This window comes from Fundulus heteroclitus, chromosome 6 (genome assembly GCF_011125445.2).
Source record: "Fundulus heteroclitus isolate FHET01 chromosome 6, MU-UCD_Fhet_4.1, whole genome shotgun sequence".
NCBI lineage: Eukaryota > Metazoa > Chordata > Actinopteri > Cyprinodontiformes > Fundulidae > Fundulus > Fundulus heteroclitus.
The window spans coordinates 30,838,001-30,856,900 of NC_046366.1; the positions used below are offsets into that span (position 1 = coordinate 30,838,001).

At 40.1% G+C, this 18,900-nt stretch overlaps 1 protein-coding gene across 2 annotated transcripts in view; it reads right to left on the reverse strand.

The window, feature by feature from the left end:
• kirrel1b (kirre like nephrin family adhesion molecule 1b) overlaps positions 1 to 18,900 on the reverse strand; it is a 133,111-nt gene that overhangs the window by 13,154 nt on the left and 101,057 nt on the right. For both annotated transcript variants that reach the window (XM_012879398.3, XM_012879389.3), the window contains exons 6-13: positions 17,043 to 17,148; positions 14,702 to 14,850; positions 13,156 to 13,283; positions 12,110 to 12,236; positions 8,302 to 8,402; positions 2,975 to 3,191; positions 1,563 to 1,670; positions 248 to 375 (exon numbers count right to left, since the gene is read on the reverse strand). In XM_012879398.3, coding sequence (XP_012734852.2) covers positions 248 to 375; positions 1,563 to 1,670; positions 2,975 to 3,191; positions 8,302 to 8,402; positions 12,110 to 12,236; positions 13,156 to 13,283; positions 14,702 to 14,850; positions 17,043 to 17,148 — 1,064 coding nt within the window. The remainder of the gene's footprint in view (positions 1 to 247; positions 376 to 1,562; positions 1,671 to 2,974; positions 3,192 to 8,301; positions 8,403 to 12,109; positions 12,237 to 13,155; positions 13,284 to 14,701; positions 14,851 to 17,042; positions 17,149 to 18,900) is intronic.

Consider the following 18,900-nt stretch of genomic DNA (forward strand, 5'->3'; position numbering starts at 1 on the left):
GAAAAGGCTCAAAAAGTGTGACTATTATGGAAGACACCGTATGTAAACTAGGTGCAATACTCTTCAGAAGGGTAGTTTTTGGAACAGGAGGCTATTTTTTTGTGTTATCTATGAAAGCCTCCTTGGAGTGTATGTGTGCCCCTCCTGCCACGTTGCCCTTATTGTTGGCGTATTTGCACATTTAAGGCCATTGACCCGTACGCCTCCTCGCCGCCGCCCCCGGTGACTCAGATGGGAGTTTACTTACGGAGTACATGGCCTTGACCATTCTGGTCGCTGTAGAGACGTTGGCCGCCTCTTCCTCCAGGCTGTGGGTCTCTTTGTTGACCGTTTCTACCTTGATGTCTGGTTTACCGAGCGTGACACCGCGGCGACCTGGAAAACAAAGGTTTTATGATACGGTCTAATATAAAGGTTTCAGAGATTACATAACACAAAATGAAATTATGTGAAATTTATACATTTGTGGAAACAGACAAAACATGTATGACAAAGTTTGTTAATGTGTATGAAATGGAAGAAGGTTCAGATGAAAGGGTAAATCTTGGGCAGATAGAGGAGGTGAGAACTTAAGAAGTGACGTGGAGACGCTACAAAAGATTTGGGGATGAAAAAGCAAAAGTTTGAAATGTCAGGGTTTACTTTAATGGTTCTTAATGAATTTCCTTTGCTGATCATCAACTAAAATGCCACAAATAGTTTTCAATGATACTAAAAAAAAAGTCTTCCTGGCTTTAATATCGCCTTGTCATTCTGAAACACCGAGCTTCACAAGTCTTCACAACCCAATACTCGGTGTTTGCCGACATGAACAACTCCCTTCCACTGCCAGAAACCTTAAAAGAAAAGATTCCCATCTGTGAAGTCTCGCGCTTCATCGCAGACAACAAACAGGAGACTGTTTATCTGCAGAGACAACGATGTTTGTTTGAGTTTCTCTTTCTGAACGATATCTCTTCTGTAGCCGTGTTTATCAGCTCTGAACCAGAGTATGTACTCTTATCCCCAGAAAATCCCTCTGGGGACTCTGCCAGTCACCTTCAACGTCTTTTCCTGTTTCTTTATTTCCGGCGAAGCAGCTCGAAAATTAAACATCTGAAAGCCGTCACAGGGCTTTTAGATCTCCGGTTTGACGAAGCGTGGTATGTGCTCATAATTACTAATTGGATTGCCGCTGGCTATAGAAATCACACATATAGAAATTCACGATTTAAACGCCATTCACCTTTTAAAGCCTCTTGTTTTCAGACCTCGTATTTATGGAGCTACTTTATCCTGCGTGTGCAAGTGGCAAGAGAGAATATTAAGTCAATGTCAGCAAAAGGAAAATGAAAACATAAAGTGGGCGATTTAAGGCCGATTGCCATTTTTACATGAATATTCATTAATCTCATTTGAATAAACTGCTGTGCGGCCAGCATATGTCATTAACTTCGTGCAGCAGGAAAAATGACAGAGCAGGGATGGCGGATGAAAGAAAGACTGACAGGCAGAGTAAGTGTGTGCAAGTCTCTTTAAACAAACACATTAAGAAAAAAAAAAAGCCACTCTGTTCAACTCACTGCCTTTGCGTTGGCGGTAGAAGAAGAAGGCAAGTGCCAGCAGAATCATAAGCAGCAGAATGGAGGAGCACACTGTACCACCGGCGATAATTCCCACTGGAACAATATCTGAAACGAACACAGGCAGAAGAAGGGGTCGGGGGGTTGAGGGACAGCTGCGGCTTCGCTGCTGCACAAAAAAAAAAAAAAAAAAAAAAAACTTAACGAGGACGCCGCTCAGTTTTAAGGGAAAATCCTTTTTGTGTCCTTGCTCAAAGCCGAATCTCTGAGGGCTGGTTATGTTGATAAGGCGCGCTCGTCAGACAAGGGATGAAAACGCTTTCAGTGGACGTGCTAGAATGAATCCAAACTCTGTCGCTCTCTCTAAGATGTTTTGGTAGAATGGGAGGGGGATAAGACTGACAGAGCATGGAGAAACCATTTTCTCCAATATAATGTAAGATCAGAGATTTCACAACAGAACGGCCACCAAGAACGGACTAACAACACTCAATGGTCCTTCTGAGCCACACAGTTTAATCTATTTTAAAGGGAATTGGTTAAAACCAATGGAAAGAATATTAAAGTTATTTACTGGACCTACTTCAAGAAGTTTTCAACACAAGCTCTGAGCTTTATCACAACAGTTTGGAGACGATTTAAGCTTTATCTTATTTATTAATGAAAACAGAAAAGGCAACAACTCTCTCTTAGATCTTCTGAGTCCCGCAAAGATCACTTGCTAATTGGAGTATAACTAGGCAGGTTACTTTAAACACAAAATGTATACAAAACAACATTTGTCACTAATTTCAGAATAAATATGGCTCCTACTGTATTTTCGGACCCATAAAGTGCTGCCTCAATACAAAATATTTTCAAAATAGGATTTATATATTATGTTGAAGTCTTTTGGATTTTTTTATTGGCCCCACATGTCAACCACATTTATTGAAGCCAGACAACCGCAGGAGATCTATGTGTCAGGTATGCGCACACCTCCAAATTGTGCAGAATTGTGACTTCTTCTGCTCAACCGAAGAATATATTTGCCAAGAGTGGCATTGAATTTAGCAATGAGGAAGGATAATGAATTGGAAAAATAAAAACATGGACAGCACCTTATAGGGTATATAATCAAAGCCTTGTTGTGATGAGCTCAGACTTATCAGCGAAAAACACAGATCTCCCTCAGCAAGGTGCGAAACTGATGGCTGAGTTCCAGTTCACTGTGGTATAGTTCTGCAGATTGTTAAAAACCGATGATAGTTGAGAAATAGCGACGTGATACTCAAAAACACATTTGACAAGTAGTAAACTTGCGGTTTTCTAATCGCTGTCATCACACCGCAATGAAGTTTTCCAAATATGCCGTGATACAGTAACATCATACCGGGGACCTAACTGTATCAGCTCACTAATTTCCATCATACCTTTCTCCTCCAGGGTGATGATCATGGTTCCAGGTCCGAAAGAGTTCCAGGCGGTACAGTTGTACGGAGAGTGGAAGTCGGACTCCATGACGTTGTTGATGGTGAGGGTGGAGAGGACGGCCCCGCCTTGGGACTGAGGTTTGCTCTGCTCCACGGTGTACCTCTCCATCAGAGTGCCTTTTTCCTTCTCCCACACGTTCTCCTTCCACGCCCAAACCTGTGGAGAGCAAAACCAGACCGAGTTCAAATTGGGTCACGGAGACATCGCCAGGCTTCCACGTCTGCTCCTGATGAACGCAGCTCCTTCGCAGAGACGGGAGATTTGTCTCAATTAGATCAAGGCCGAAGCTCCAATATGTTAAATTTTCATCTGCACTCCACTCGTCGCTGCTGCAACTTAACCTCAGGAATCAATAATGCTAATTTCCCTTTATCTCAGCAGTGATTACTAAGAGAAATCCACATCTAGAAACACATGGTCAGGATTAAACGTTTTAGAAGACAGATTTAGTGTTAATAAAGGTTAAGGAACATACATATGCCGTGCTGCAAGCACTCGAACTGGAAGAGAGATGAATTCCTCATCAGGGAACCAAAAGGCAGGAAACACAGTGCAGCAGGTGTACACGGGTGTTAAAATCTCAAGCAGGTTTTGCCACTTAAAATGTGCCACGGTGGAATTTTGAGGGTATTAAATATGGAGCGACAGAACATCAAATATGCATCCAGCCGTATTCTGGGCTTATGTCTCTCTTAAACGGTGTTAAAAAAAATTAAATATGACTCATTGAGTAACAAATCCAAAATACCCCCGATATTTTTATTTGCTTTTAAATGAAAAAAGTCTTTTTTTCTGTGTCTGCAGTCGTCTCCTCCAAATTTTGCTCTTTCTAACAATAATTATGTTGCATGGCTTCTGTCTGTGTTTTGTTCTTTTTGCTGTTTCTGAGTCTGTCATTGCCTCATTGCACACGTGCACAGGCACACACACACACACACACACACACACACACACACACACACAGCACCGCACTCCATATTTTATGAGTCGCCGTGTCTCTGCATTAAGCCTGGACTATAATGTCGTATCGCATTATACGCTTCGGGCTCGCTGGCAGTGCAGCAGGGGGCTGAATCGCTCTAAAAGCTCTGATTTCTGTCATGTTGGCACTGCACAATTGGATAATTGACGCTGAAAGGTACAAAATTTTACTCTCCCTCAATCCCTCTTCCTCTGATTTCAATTTATTGCACCCCCACAGTCCTCTGCACTCATTCCAGACGTCAAACTGAAATAATGGATTTATTTCTTTCCCTTTCGCTGCTTCTTTTTGTTACCGTTGAAGATCCCACTGTTTGTCGCCTCTAAGGTTTCAATAACATATTATGCTGCCAGTATCTTATAAAACATTCAGTTCAGAATAAATTGTAGTTTTATCAAGAGTTGCTTCCAGTGATTTTCTAGGAAACGGTAAAAATACAAAAGGGGTAAAAAAAAATAAACTGTTCAAACCACTTTTGTTCTGAAATATTCAAGAGCAATTCACAAATTTCCAAGAAGTCAATCTATGAAATAAATTTCTTTCAATACAATTAGTCATACATGATTACAAGGCCACACTTTGTGTAATGCATCAAAAATAAACAGCAGATACTTATGTTATATTGCTTAAAATTTCTGGGATGTCCTCTAAGGTTCTGCATAAGCTACTTTCAGAAATTATAAAAAGTTATTAAAAATGAACAGAGGAAACATTTAAAATGCCTTGCCAGTGTCTCCACATTTTGTCATGTCACAGCCATACCCTTCAATTATTTTTAATTTAATTTTGTGGTATATGATCAAGACAATTTTGTTTTTCACAAACAAAAGCTAAAAAGTGTAGCTTCTGTTTGAAATTATCCCCTCTACTTAGATATCCCAAAATAAAATGCAGTATAATTTGTTAGAAGTTAATTATTTGTTAAAAGTAAACTATGTGTAATAGTAAACCTTTCACTGTAATTTTAATGACCGGTGAGCTGTTTTCTTTAGTTGCTTAAAAGAATCCAACATATCCAAAAACCAAGATCAAAATTCTAATTGTTTAAGTAATCTGTAGCACCAAACATGCTGTTGCCTCATTTTGTCTAACTCGTCTCAATCAAAAAAAGAAATAAAATAATAAATGAAAATCATTGTTTCAGCTTGAAATGTGGAAAACTCAGCTAACACGCTTTTATTAAAAACTAAGAATCAAGAAAACATACGTCCAGTGGTATATTTTTTTGCAACATTTCCCATTAAATTTTAAAAAATGTTTTTGAAATTCCACTTTGAACTTCTTTTGACTTTCTGGCATCAGCCTCTTAAGCGTCCGACCTTTTGGCAACCTACGTGCCTGTAGGAAGACTGCAGTCCTCAGGCAATGACCGGTAAATTCTTCCAGAGAAACGGCCAAAGATGAGAGATGACAAAACATCAAAGTTCCTAAACTCAGAAATTTTCTGCCCGAGGCTGTCAGGTCAGGAGAGTTTGTGACCTTTTCCAGATCTCTTTTTCAAATATATTTTTTTACAGCGAATCCTGTATGAATTTTAAGCTTTCTAAATTCAACTGAATCTCAAAATATATTTTGCAATGTAAAAGACATTTAAAAGCTCTTTCACAGTATATCGATATATTGGGAATTAATCTTCCTTTTATTGAGATTTGATTAATTAATTTCAGGTTATAAACGTTACAATGGTGTATCTCATTTCTAAAAAGCACAATATGTGCAACCAGGCTCACAACTTTCTGTAGAAAATGCTGCGTTGGGAATAGTCAAGGCAAGACTTGTGTAAACCAGAGTTAGCACATCCAACTTGTCGTCAAACAGCACATAAAGGAAGAGCTGCACTGGAAACGGCTCTACCAATCAAATACAACCTCCGCGTGCTGATGCAGTTTGGCTACAATTACTGTAAATGAGATGCTAGGCATGCACTTAGTGAAAAAAAAAAAAACTCTAGCAACAGCAGAGCAGAAACTCAGTTGGATCCCGCAGGATAATTGCTACATGCAGAAAGGTAAAAACAGATGGGAGTATTGATGCAGGGGGAGAAAAAGGGGGAAACAAATTGAAGCATTGCTTTGCTCGCAATACATAAACAAGGCAGCAATAACACAGAAGGTAGCACCCAGATCATTTCTTGATGGAAATCATGTATTGATAAAAAAAAAAGAAAAGGTTCCTGAACACAATTCCTCCCCCATACAGTCAGAACTTGCTCATTACGTTTTAAAGAGAACATCAGGTTAGGACCTGGAGCCTTACTGTCAGCAAATATTTTTCTTCCAACCCTTGATCACTTCAGCTTTGGGTTTGTAGCTGCTGAAGTGGAACCTTCCCTGCAAGCTGAATTCTCGCAGTATTTTTTGCGTTAACAAATATACGAGAATCCATCTTGCACCTGCTCCCATCTAAATCGTTGAGGCCCGAGCCATTTTTAGTTTGGGTCAATCATGTTGCAGTATTGAGGTTTAAGGCGGGACATATCAGCTGTGACAAAAGCAAGAGCTGATGAGCTCACAGCCGAACCAACACAAACACGGCAGCGCAGGAAGACGCACGCCAAGCTGCTGCTATCACATCTGTTTTGTCAGAGTCCATGATTTCTTCTTTGAAAAGAGAACAGCACAAAATGCCTTGACTAGTTCACCTTGTTGTGGTTTCTCACGGCGCCTGCTGCTTATATTTTCATTTGATACCGCGATTGGCTAAAACCAACCTTTGGTAGGCGGGCACTAGGTGTCGCTTCGCCCAATCAGCTCGGAGAGTTCTGCTGAATGTCCCTCCTTTCCTCGATAGAAGCAGACCCAGACTGATAATGTGCAGAACTGAGAGTGCTGCACGTTATCAGTCCGGCTAGCCAGGTTAGCTGAAGTAGACAACAGCAACCTGACTCAAAAGTAGATGCAAAATTACCTGCATGAGCTGCATGTATTTAGTGCAATTTGCTTTCTGAATCTAGTGCAGAAATGAACCAGATAGTGTGCAGAACAAAACTGAGCAAATTGCAGTGCATTGATAATTCCTCTTTATTTTTAGCTACCATCTAAAAAAACAATCAGACGACTCTGGTTGGTAAGAACTTCCAGAGAGAAAAATAATGGTACATTCTTGAGAGGTGCCAGAAGGGAAATACTGTTTCATGTTTATCTTTTTTTAACGAATATTTTCTAATGGAACTTTTTCATAGTTACCTGCTTTTCAAATGTTGACATATGGACAGCCTGCAAGACTGAATAAAAGGTGTGATAAACTATAACACTTTCTGAAAATTTGTTTAAATATGGATACATTGGAAGAAAGAAGTTATGTGTGTATAAAACGTGAAAAATTAATTCATCACTTGTTTTTGTTGCAGATAACCCCTTTGCAATACTAAATATTTAGCCCATGGAGACATGTACAGTGCCATCCATTTGTAGGGGTGAATATAGTTTAAATGAACATCTTTATGTTTTTTTTAAACAAAGTATACAGTATTTAATTGCTGCAAATACCATTTTACAGACATGACATAATTCTGCTTCCAGTTGGCAAAGGATGTGGACAAAAGAGCAATTTTGTAATGACTGCTCACATTTGCCACCTGGTGCCCTTTAGTGCTTACTGCAGCTACTCCGTTTTCCATTAATTAAATTACTTTAGCCTCCCTTAATGCTGCGGCGGCAGTTACTGAGGCGTTACTGCTTAAAAAGCGTTCCAAATGACCAACTACATCTGTAGAGGTCATTACTTTCAGCCCAATCTCATGGGCTACTGGCAAAAAAAAGAAAAAAAAGAAAAAGATATGGGAAAAATCGGTTATCATTTGCTGCAAAGCTGCAAATTAGATGACAAGATGTTTTATGTTTAAATTATTTTCTTCACTTGATAATTTCTGGTGCTGGGTCCTGAACGCTCTCATCCGAGGTCATTTGAAAATGAAACATTTCTGGATGCTGCATCTGTGATTTCTTTTTAATCTTATTAGCTGCGTTGGCTTCGGTTTGATCTCCACAGAGGATGCGTTGCTGCTCTGTGACTTCAAACAAACACCTCGGCAGCTGTTTTTTTTTTTTTTTTTTTTTACGAGTCCCACCTTCCCCTACAGAGGAGGAACAGCTTGTTCTCACATATTAGTGACATTCCTGGAGAACAATGTCGCCTGCGTCTTCGTCTTTTACCCCTAGCGACAACGCGCTAAGGAGAGGAAGGCTTTTCCTGGGCGCGCCGGGAGCTGTGGTCAGGATTCTATGCGAGGGAGATGCAATCGGACGAGGTCAAGCAGATTACAGCCTCTGAGGATGGACTTACAATCTTATCAGGTGGGGGGGTGCTGGCGATGTAACACTTGATCTCTCCTCTCTCCCCTCTGACAGCGTACTGAACTGGATCACTGGAGATGATGGGGGGTCCTGGGAGAGACACGACAAGGCAGAAAAAGGGGATTACCCAGACACACCTGAGATGCTACAAGGTTAAAAACACGTTCGAGAGCGAAATTCAGAATCTGACGTGTTTATAAGCAAAACCATCTGCAGTCAGCTGGTGGGCAATTTAAGGCTTTCTATTCCTTATTCATCCCTAATTCTTAACTCCTTCATCCCTCATCCTCACCTGTCATCCCCAGCTTTCCTGATTTTTCCCATACTTATCTCCCCTTATGATTCATCCCTACTTATGTCACTCCTCATTCCCACCTTCTTCGTCCCATCCTTCTTCAGATTTTCCCTGTCGTTGACACTTCCCTCATTCCTAATGCCTACCTCCTTAATCCATCATTCTTACCTCTCTCATCCTTTATCCCTTTTTCCTTCCACCCTCATCCCTAATTCATCCCTCATCCTCACCTCCCCGCATCTCGAGGCCCCATCCCTGGTCCTTTCATACCTTATCCCAACGTCCCTCATCCAGAACGCCCCTTTTCCCTCACCTCGCATTCCTTCACGCGTGTAGCATCCGGGGTTTCCTCAGGAAACGGGGTTTTCATGAGTGAGAATCCTCATTTCTCAGTAACCCTCAGCAGCAGGACTCCAGATGATTTAAACAAAGTCCACCAAACCTTTCTCTTCCTACGACATCATCATCTTTCTTCATTAAATCTTTTCTACTGACACTGTCCTGGCATGGCCCCCCCCTGTTAGTGAATTACTCAGTGGGCAAACCAACGGCGGCACATTAACAGGGGCTATAATCCACTTGTGCAGAATGATTGTTGTCCAGGAAATGCATCTCATCAATCCATCTGACCTCATCCTGCCCTTCAAGTTGAAACATTTGCTCTGCTATGCTCACCTGTTAGGCTTTTATCTTCTGCAATGCGTTTCGAATAGATGGTTGTCACCCATCTCTCCATTAGATCAGATCAGTGTGACAAGATTTAGCTAAAATATAAGACTTGTTAAGCCAATTATTATTTTATTTTTTTGTTGCACATTACAGCTCCCTCGGGCGTTTCCGATCCTTTAAATTTGGTAGTGGGTGTCAACGTAAGAGTCATCATCATATCAGAGAACTCGCTGCATTCGAAGTGTCAAAACATTGTTAATCAAAAGCGAAGGGATCACCACTGGAAACGCAGAGCAGTGTTCGTCAGACAAAAACACGGTTAGAAGATTGTTTTTCTCTCCGAGGCTGGGAAATAATTCAGAAATCTTATAACTGAACCGATTATTCTGTTAATCACAGTATAAAAAAAACAGCACATGAAAGGCAGGAATCTGTAACTGGCTGCTTTTTTTTTTTTTTTTACAGACACTTTGAGCAAAGTCCCATAAAACCTGCTTACAGCAGCACTGTCACTCTCTGTCTCTGGGAATAAAACAGTGTTAACGCAGCAACCGCGTGACAGAGTCTCCTGCTCTGTGACGAGACAAGGCTAAATAAAAGTTACAGGGATGCGACTCCGCTGCTGCGGGGGGCATAATTAAAGCATGATATGCTCTGATCAAGCTTGATACACGAGCGCCAGTAAAGCAGCTGTGAAACCAGCGGGGGAAATCCAATGCCGAGATATAAATCCGAAGCTTAGGCCATGAGTATCTGTGGCAGGGCAGTGTTTAACCAAGTGTCAACCGAAGTCTTGACCCAGCAAAAGCTGTCGCACCCTGTTATCTGTGCCGGGCCAGCTGATGTTATACGCGGTGACTTCCCTCTGCTAAAGGATGAACAAGTCGCCTCTGACGCTGCAGCCGGGTTTCTGGGATCAGCGAAAGGAAGTGATGTGGCGGTGTTGGCGTTAACAACAAGCGATGTTCAGCTGGGGAATCATTTTCTGTAGATTCAAAGGAGTTTAATTGCGACGCTGTTTACATCATCTAAGAGCTTGCTGCTCTCTTTGCAATATTTTGCCATTTAACTATTGGCTTGTGGGAAATATTGGGATATGGGAAAAATATTTATTGTATCTGCAAAAAACAGAACTAAAAATAAGTAAAAATTTCTTGAAGTTAGTGCGCTTGCCCTTGATTTGAGCGGCTAAATAAGATTATCTGCCAATAGAGTATTTTGACCCCTAAAATAAGATAATTAGATGATGGAACATGATGGAAATGAATTGTTCCTATTTTAAGTGCATAAATCTTATTCCATTGGCAGATCATCTTATTTATCTGCTCAAATCAAGGACAAATGCACTAATTTCAAGAAATTGTTACTTATTTTTAGTTCTGTTTTTGCAGTGTATTTGTCAGTTTGGATCAGGGTTGCAGGGCAATGGATTAGGCAAGGTCAACAGAACCTAGGCACACTCAGTGCTACGCACATTTGATGTCTTTCAGATGACACCTGAAAGGCATCAAATGTGCGTAGTACCTGTTTTCTGGGAGCTGTTTCACACACGAACAGCAGAAAAGCCCCAAAAGAAGCAGGTGCAGACTTTGCCCACTGCAAAAGAGAACTAAAAGTAAGAACATTTTCTTGAAATTAGTGTATTTGTCCTTGATTTGAGCAGATAATTAAGATTATCTGCTCAAATCAAATTATCTGCCAATAGATTGAGTATTTGACCCCTAAAACAAGATAATTAGATATACTGCACTTGAAATAATATGATGGAGAGGAGTTGTTCTTATTTTAGGTGCTAGTTCCCTTTTTGCAGTACCAAAATGAAATCACGCAGATTTCATTTTCATTTCAATTATAAAGGAAAATTCTCTAATTGGACAGATTTTGTTCCCCTGCCCAATCAGGACTTTAGAAAACCACCTTTTGGGTGGAACTAAAACTGCAAACCTTTACCAGCTTTTCACTCCTAGAGATCAAAATCTTTGCTCATTTTCATTTGCAAAATAGCTACAACTCAATCAGATTGAAATTGGCGAGTGTCTGAGAACATCACCAGTAAAGTCCTGTCATATGAACTTTTTAAGTTTTTTTTTATACAAATAAATAAGTTTTTGTTGATACAAATAAATAAGTTAAAAAAACTGGTAATTTTCCTTCCACCTCACAATAATACACTACTTTGTCTCATAAATGTCAAATCGAATGGTTCAGTTGGTATGAATGATTTAGCAAGGCACTGTACTTTTAGATTCTATAGTCATTGTAAAGATGTTTTATTTTTGAACTCACAGAAAAGAGTTATCCGGATCCTAAGCGACACACATCTGAAATAAATTTAAGTCTGCAGCCTCCCCTGCATCATTTAAATCAAATCATCAAATTAAAGTGTTTGCCCTGCGTTTAATTTAAGGGCTATGGATTCGCTGCTCTGCACTTATATTATTTAAGTCTGTTCTGCATCTTGATACATGCTAATGTATCATTCATTTTACATGCGATGCCTCTTAGATGCATACATTTGCCGTTTCCTTAATTCTGCCATTTTACTAAGTGTTGTCAACAGATTCATGCGTGAAGAGCTGTTTTGGACAAGATGCTGAAAATCTAAAAGCTAACCACATATGTGAAATAACCAACACAACAACTACATTGAAAACGACTACAGCAAACAAACATCATGGAGGTCTAAGTGGTTTAATTATTCATCCTCCCAGCTTGGCATAGATTCCCATTTTCGCTCTGTGGGAAGATCTGTTTTACCCACTCCGCTCTTTTTAACCCACTCTGCTGATATCAGCGGCGTTATCAATAGCAGCGTAAGCGGATGCGGACTGACCGTTGACAGTGAGCGTGACCTCGGTCTCTCCCACGCCGATGCGCGGCACGATGGCCTTGCAGACGTACTGGCCTGCGTCCGCCTGGCTCACTGACTTCAAATGCAGCTGGTTGTTGTTGCTGAGAACCTGGAAATGCAGGCAAGGATACACAAAGAACACGGTAGCTGGATGTGATGTAAAGATATTCAGGAATGCAACGATAAAGGGAAAGGATACGGAAGGAGGGGGAACCATGTTTAATTCATAAAACATGTTGATTTACTCAGCAGGCGCCATTAGATTTTTTTTTTTTTTTTCCCCGAGCATTTTCTTAAATGGTTGGGGCATGAATTAAAGATTTAGGAGTCTAGGAACTAACAGTTAGTCCTTTAGGTGAGCAAACATCTCAGATATCTGCCTTTTTTTTATTATATATTGAAGCCAAATTCTACAAAACCTTCAACAATTATTGACACGCCTGGTAGCGATGTGTACAGCTGTACTGAAATAGACCGCTGTTATGGAGACTTGTTGGTCCTAAGATGCCTCTCTGAGCTGCTTTTTCTTTTTTAACAGAAAGCTTTGAAGACTTTGTTTCCTTCTCACTGCTTACGGAGGCAATACAAAACAATCTAGCTTTATTTGTCACCGAAGCATTTGCTTTCATCTTTTTAATTATCTCTGTGACTGTAGGTTTGGGCGAGTCTAGGTAGTTTTTGGTTATTTTTGTGAATGCCGCTTCCTGATTTATTGTGTTCTGCCTTCGTTTAATGGCATGTTCTTTTGTCTTTCCCGTTTTGAAGAGCTGCTGAAAGAAACATGCCTTTGTTCCTTTTCCTATTTTAAGGTGGAAAACATTAAATTATTAATTGCAATTTAAAAGTTGTCCTGATAAATCGATCAACTTAAGAAAATGTGTACTGAAAAAAAGTCATGCTTATTATGAAGGGATTTACAGTGGTGGCAATAATTGTGGCACATTTCTTAAACTGGGATGTTTTCGTCCGATTGTGTGGTCCTAAAAGACTGATCTGGCGGTAGCATTTTGTCCTTTCTGTGCTCTTACCATGCTGGAGCCCTTTTTAGTCCAAGTGAGGGTAAGAGGGGGGTTTCCAGCCCACTTGCAGTTCAAAGTAACGTCTGAGTCGACGTCCACAGTTACGGGTCTGGGTTCCACCACCAGAATTGGACCAACTTACAAAAAACAGGACAAACAACAACAAAAAGATTAAATCTTCAAAAGGAAACTTTTGCTGAGGCTGTGAAAAGATCATACAGCAAAAGCCCTCAATGAGTTTTAATCTCAAGTACAACCTAAACTTGCAGATGGATGCGTAGACAAGCCAAATGCCTTCAGGACAAAGGGATTATCTCCAGTAGAGACGGAGACTGAAGTATTCATTAAAAATGACGAGAAGTATATTTTAAAGGAATCTGAGTAAGGCTTTCAAAGCTCAGAACAAACTGTGAAGCATGGTGGCTGCAGCATCATGCTGAGGGCCTGTTTTGCCACCAGAGGTACAAGTGCAGGGGTCACCAACATGGGGCCCGCGGGCACCAGGTAGCCCCCAAGGATCATGTCTGGGGCCCTCAAGCCTGTTAAAAAAATAGCACAACCCTCCAGTGAGCTGCATTTAAAATGCCATTTTATTCAGGTGCCCTCCGTTTTTATTCATAGTTCATAGATTTAAAATGACAAAAGCATTAAAAACATGTTTATATTATGCAAAACTAAGGTGCACTGCAAAAATGGAAGTAAAAATAAGTAAAACATTCTTGAAATGAGTGTATTTGTGCTGGATTTGAGCAGGTAAATAATCTTATCTGCCAATGGAAGAAGAGTATTTTTACCCCTAGAATAAGATAATTATATATACTGCACTTGAAATAAGTTGATGGAGATGAGTTGTTCCTGTTTTAAGTGCAAAAGTCTATTGGCAAAAGTTCCATTGGCAGATAATCTTATTTGCCTGCTCAGATCAAGGACAAATACACTTATTTTAAGAAAATGTTAATAATTTTAAGTTCTGATTTTGCAGTGCGAGCCCTGACTCTTGTACTTCAAACGTTTGACACGGTACCAATGAAGTAGCTCTCAGTTTCAAAAAGGTTGGTGACCCCTGTACCAGCGCATTGGACAAAGTGGATGGAATAATTAAGGAACCGGAAAAACTAAGAAATGATTTTTGTTCAGATCGAGTCAACAGTTGATGGTTGAAACCTGCACTTAACCAAGTGCTCCTACACATGTAGAAATCACCCCAGATACAAAGCAGAACTGGATTTAGCATAGATAAGATGGCAACCATTATGTTCCTGGAAAGACGTTAACCCCTGCTGAAGCTTTTTGAACAATGCTTGAAACCAGGATCCAAGCTTAGAAGCCGTCCAATTTAAACGGCCGCTACAATTCCTTAATAGAAGAGTCATCATATATCCATCCAGAATTACGCCACAGCCTCGTTGATCACCGCACAAATCCTGCGGTTTGTCTGCAACCCGATCATGCTCTCCATTTATTGAAGTGAGTGCAGAAATGTAACACGCCGCCTCTGGTGAAACACACAGCTTTATCGTCCTCATCAGCACACGAGTGTTTACGATTGACTCACAGTGCACGTCCACGAGGATGCTGACATTGGTGCTTCCCACTGCGTTGAACACCTGACACGACACGGGCTCGGTGAAGAATGAATGATCTGCTGTGGTGACAAACACGCTTTCCCTGGCCCCCTCCAGCAGCACGCCGCCTTTGGCCCACCTGATGGAGAAAAAAACAACAAAAAAAAAACCCACAACATCCTTTAACACCGTTGCCTCTGCCGCAAACCGTTGCTGGGTTTTCCTGTCTGCTGAAGCAAAGCCGGCTTGTGTGAGGATATAAAAGTGGGATTTCTAATGACGTGACGCTATCCATGAATATAAAGAAGTTATGACTTGACTCTGACGCTCAAGGGAAAATGCAATAAATTAGAATAATTTCTGTTATCCATATGGTTGCTTGCCAAATATCTAGCTGAAAATCATATCACCATATTGCACATTCTCCACAAAATGACATTTTAATGCACATTCAGTAGGCTCTGTGCCTAAGTACCTGGCAGTGTTCCCACATCAGGACCCTCTCTGATAGTTTCAGACCTCAGCCTTTTTTTTTTTTTTTTTTTTTTTGCACTTTCAGTGCTTCAGAGATGTCAATTCCGATAAAACTCTCTGTTTAACTACACGAAATGTTCAATACTTTCACAAATTTTGTTCTCCCAGCAGAAATTACGATTCAGGAGCAGCTCCGCGGAGTGAATATGAGCAGATTGGTGCAGATGAAAGAGAACCCATTGGCATTGATCATCTAATCAGGCTGCTAATGTTGCACTGCAGGACCTCCAACATCAAAACCTTCCTCACATTTTGAGTTACAATTAAAGCCAAATGCAGATATGAGTTCATTTGGACCTTCGGGTCAGGATGGTTGGCAGAGGAAAGGATATTTTTATCAGTTTTTTTTCCAAAGGGTGGCAAAATCTGCTCAGCATGTTTGTTCTGCCTTTTCTTTTGTCACACTTACATTTTTTTTAAATCAAACATATTTCGATAACAGACAACCTTTGCAAGTTCAACAGTGTGGTTTTCAAATATTTTTTTTTTTTAAGGAAGAAGGCTGTCAAAACCAACTTGGACCCAATAAAAAAAAAGTTCCCAAGCCACACCAGGCTTGATAGCTGGCTCACCTGTAGAATAAAACAAAAATCATTCAAATAGAACTCGTCTGACAACACGAAGTAGGCAAAAAGCTTTCAAAGAGCCCCATCAATGTGCCAAACAGATGCAAAGATCACTGACATCTACTAGTCTGGAAATGGTTATGAAGCCATTTTAAAGGCTTTGGGGGGGGGGGGCAGTGTACCACAGTGGGAGCCATTATCCACAAATGCATAATGACTCTTCCAGGTCACAAAATAAACCAGAACATGTAAAGCACTACAGGATTCACTTGGCTTAACTGAGATCAGTTATTCATGCTTCAACATTATGAAAGATGCTGGAGAAAAATGGCATCTATGGAAGAATTCCAAGGAAAAACCCACTGCTGACCACAGAGGCCCGTCTCAAATTTACATAATAAACATCTGATGTAGAAGTAGTGCACCACTTCAGAAAAAGGACTTTAACCCAGCTGTCAAACATGCCGGTAGGCAGATGGTCTGGCCTGCTTTGTGTCTTTAGGACCTGGAAAACTTGTCATGAATTGAGGGAACCATGAAGTCTGCTCTCTCGCAGAAAATCATGAAAGTAATTTTTTTTAAAAGCTCAACCTCACTCGATTAAAAAAAAAAACAAATAAATGAAAGGTTTCAAAGTGATCTTCTTAAGCTCTAGACCCAAATCCAATGGAAATGTGTGACCTTGTAGAGGCTGTTCACACTCAAACACTTTTTGAATAGCTGAATACGAACAATTTTACAAAAAATAGCAGGCCAGAAAATCATCCAAAATGAGGTAAGAGACTCAGCAGCTCTCACGAACGCCTGGTGGCAGTTGTTGGGCGAAACAACCAGTTTTAGGGTAACATTAACTCTTCCACTTAGGATCAGGTTGTTTGGGATGGCCTGTTCACCTTCATTTTAAAACTGCATTTTATATTTATTTGTCTGAAATTAAAATTAGTTTGATGATAACAGAAGCAAAAACAAAGAAATCTTGTGATCTTTATACATTTTCACAGCACTGTATTTAAAAAAAAATGTAAAAAGCTCAAGGTGAGCATTTTATCTCGTGTTGGTTTCACAATGCCATTGACTTCACTGTAACATGTCAGTGCGGCAAAGCTTTTGTCGTAAAAGAGGTTTGCTTAACAGGTCACTTACATCGTCTAACTTTAGTATTTCCTCAGGGTAATCACATGAATTTTCATTTAGCCATCTGTGCAAACATGAGAGTTGTCATCAATCAGACCTGTATCCCATGATGGGCGGGTTGGCCGTGGCCTGGCAGGTGAAAGTGACTCGTTCTCCCTCCAGGACAGAGCGCGGTTCGATGGACAAGGTCACCGTGGGAGGGTCTGCACAGTGAGAGATACAGGTTCAGTGTTTGTTGCAAGCAGAAACTGACCTGTAAAGTGAATTTGCTATTTCTACTGCATGAAACAACGAGAACCTGAAGGATGATAGGGTTTATATAAAATATGCTGTCCAGAGACATGTTTTTATGACCTATTTGCTTAAAAAAAAAAAAAAAAAAACACACTGCAGTCTGGCTGCACAGCAAAGCGTTCGCTAAAGATTATCCTACTTTTAAAAATATTAAAGCACGGTTGAATTTTAAGAATGTAAATAATTGTGTCTGTTATTTACCAAATAACTGAATGCATGCTTATTGCTTATCATCATTCTAGGATTTGCCCCAATTTTTTTTCTTCATCATTTCCACTGAAAGATTCTAGCTAACAATGCGAAAAATAGATTTAGCCACTGATCCGTACGTCACTGAGTGAGTTTGGAGATTCAAAATGACATCTAATTATTTCACGGTGACCATTTCCTTTCATTTGCCATCCTTGTAATTGGTTGATTAAAGGCTGTGAATGTATTTCATTAGAAAATTGGTGTAACAAAATAGTCTTCTGTAAAATGTTTCTTAAATATGAAATATTCGTTACTTTACAAACTTCTGCTTTTAAAGTGTTTTAATGATTTATCCACATGTAGAACATGTGGCACTAAAATCTCCGTCAAATCTAATAAATGAAAGATTGTCTGTTTTCTTGGATGAAGATTATAATATGTTATGCATTTGACAGAGATGAAATCAAAATACATATAATGGCAGATTTTTTCCCTTAAACGCTGTTATCTATGTACGGGGATGTCGCCACACGCCGTTGACGTAGATGGCTGCCTCCATAGCAACATAACACTCTCACATGTTTCGGACTGAAATGTTTGACGAAACTCATAAATGAAAGATTTTCTACCTTCCCTGAACGAAGATTATTAATATATTATGCATAGTTTTTGTTAGAAATGTCATCAGAACCACATAACTGCAGGAGTTTTGCTTAAATGTTGCTTTTAATGTACTGCAAGTTTTTACTCAAGTCAGTGACGTAGTACCCTGCGTACATAACAACCGCCGTAGCAATGGTAGAAAATATAACCGTCTCACGGCTTTTTTGAGAACACACTAACTAACAAATGCAAGTTTATGAGAGTATTATACATTATTCCCATTAGAAATGTCATTAAAATGCATAGAAACACAGGTGTTTCCTTTAAATGTTGAATTTTCCACTTAAAGGACAGAGAACAGCAGCCATGTTCTTTTTTCGCTGGAGCAAACCTGATAGTCATGTGACCTGGTTGCAAGCCAGTCTAAATAAACCAAATAAGACTGAAACGTATTTAAGAGCTAAATTATGACAATACTATGTTTGCCCCTGAGGTCCAACGTGGCTATTACACGTTTTTCACTGAGACTGAGTTGTGGATGGAGCATACAGCATTCAGCTCACCCTGCATCATTTCTGTAGGATTAAAGTCTGGGGACTGAGATGGTCATGAAAGAAGGCTGTTTTGTCTGTTTCTGTGTTGATTTGGCCACATGTCTTTGGATCTCTATTCAGCTGAAGGAACCAACAATAATTCATTTTCTATTTTCAGGGAAAGACCAGAGTAAAAAGGCCCGTAGCATCACAGATCCTCCACCGTACATAAAGTGAGGCGTGAGGTGCTTCTCTATAGCAGACCCACCTGAGAGTTTGCTACAGGCTCAGTTTTGGTCATATCTGACCAAAACACATTGTTCCAGTTAAAGT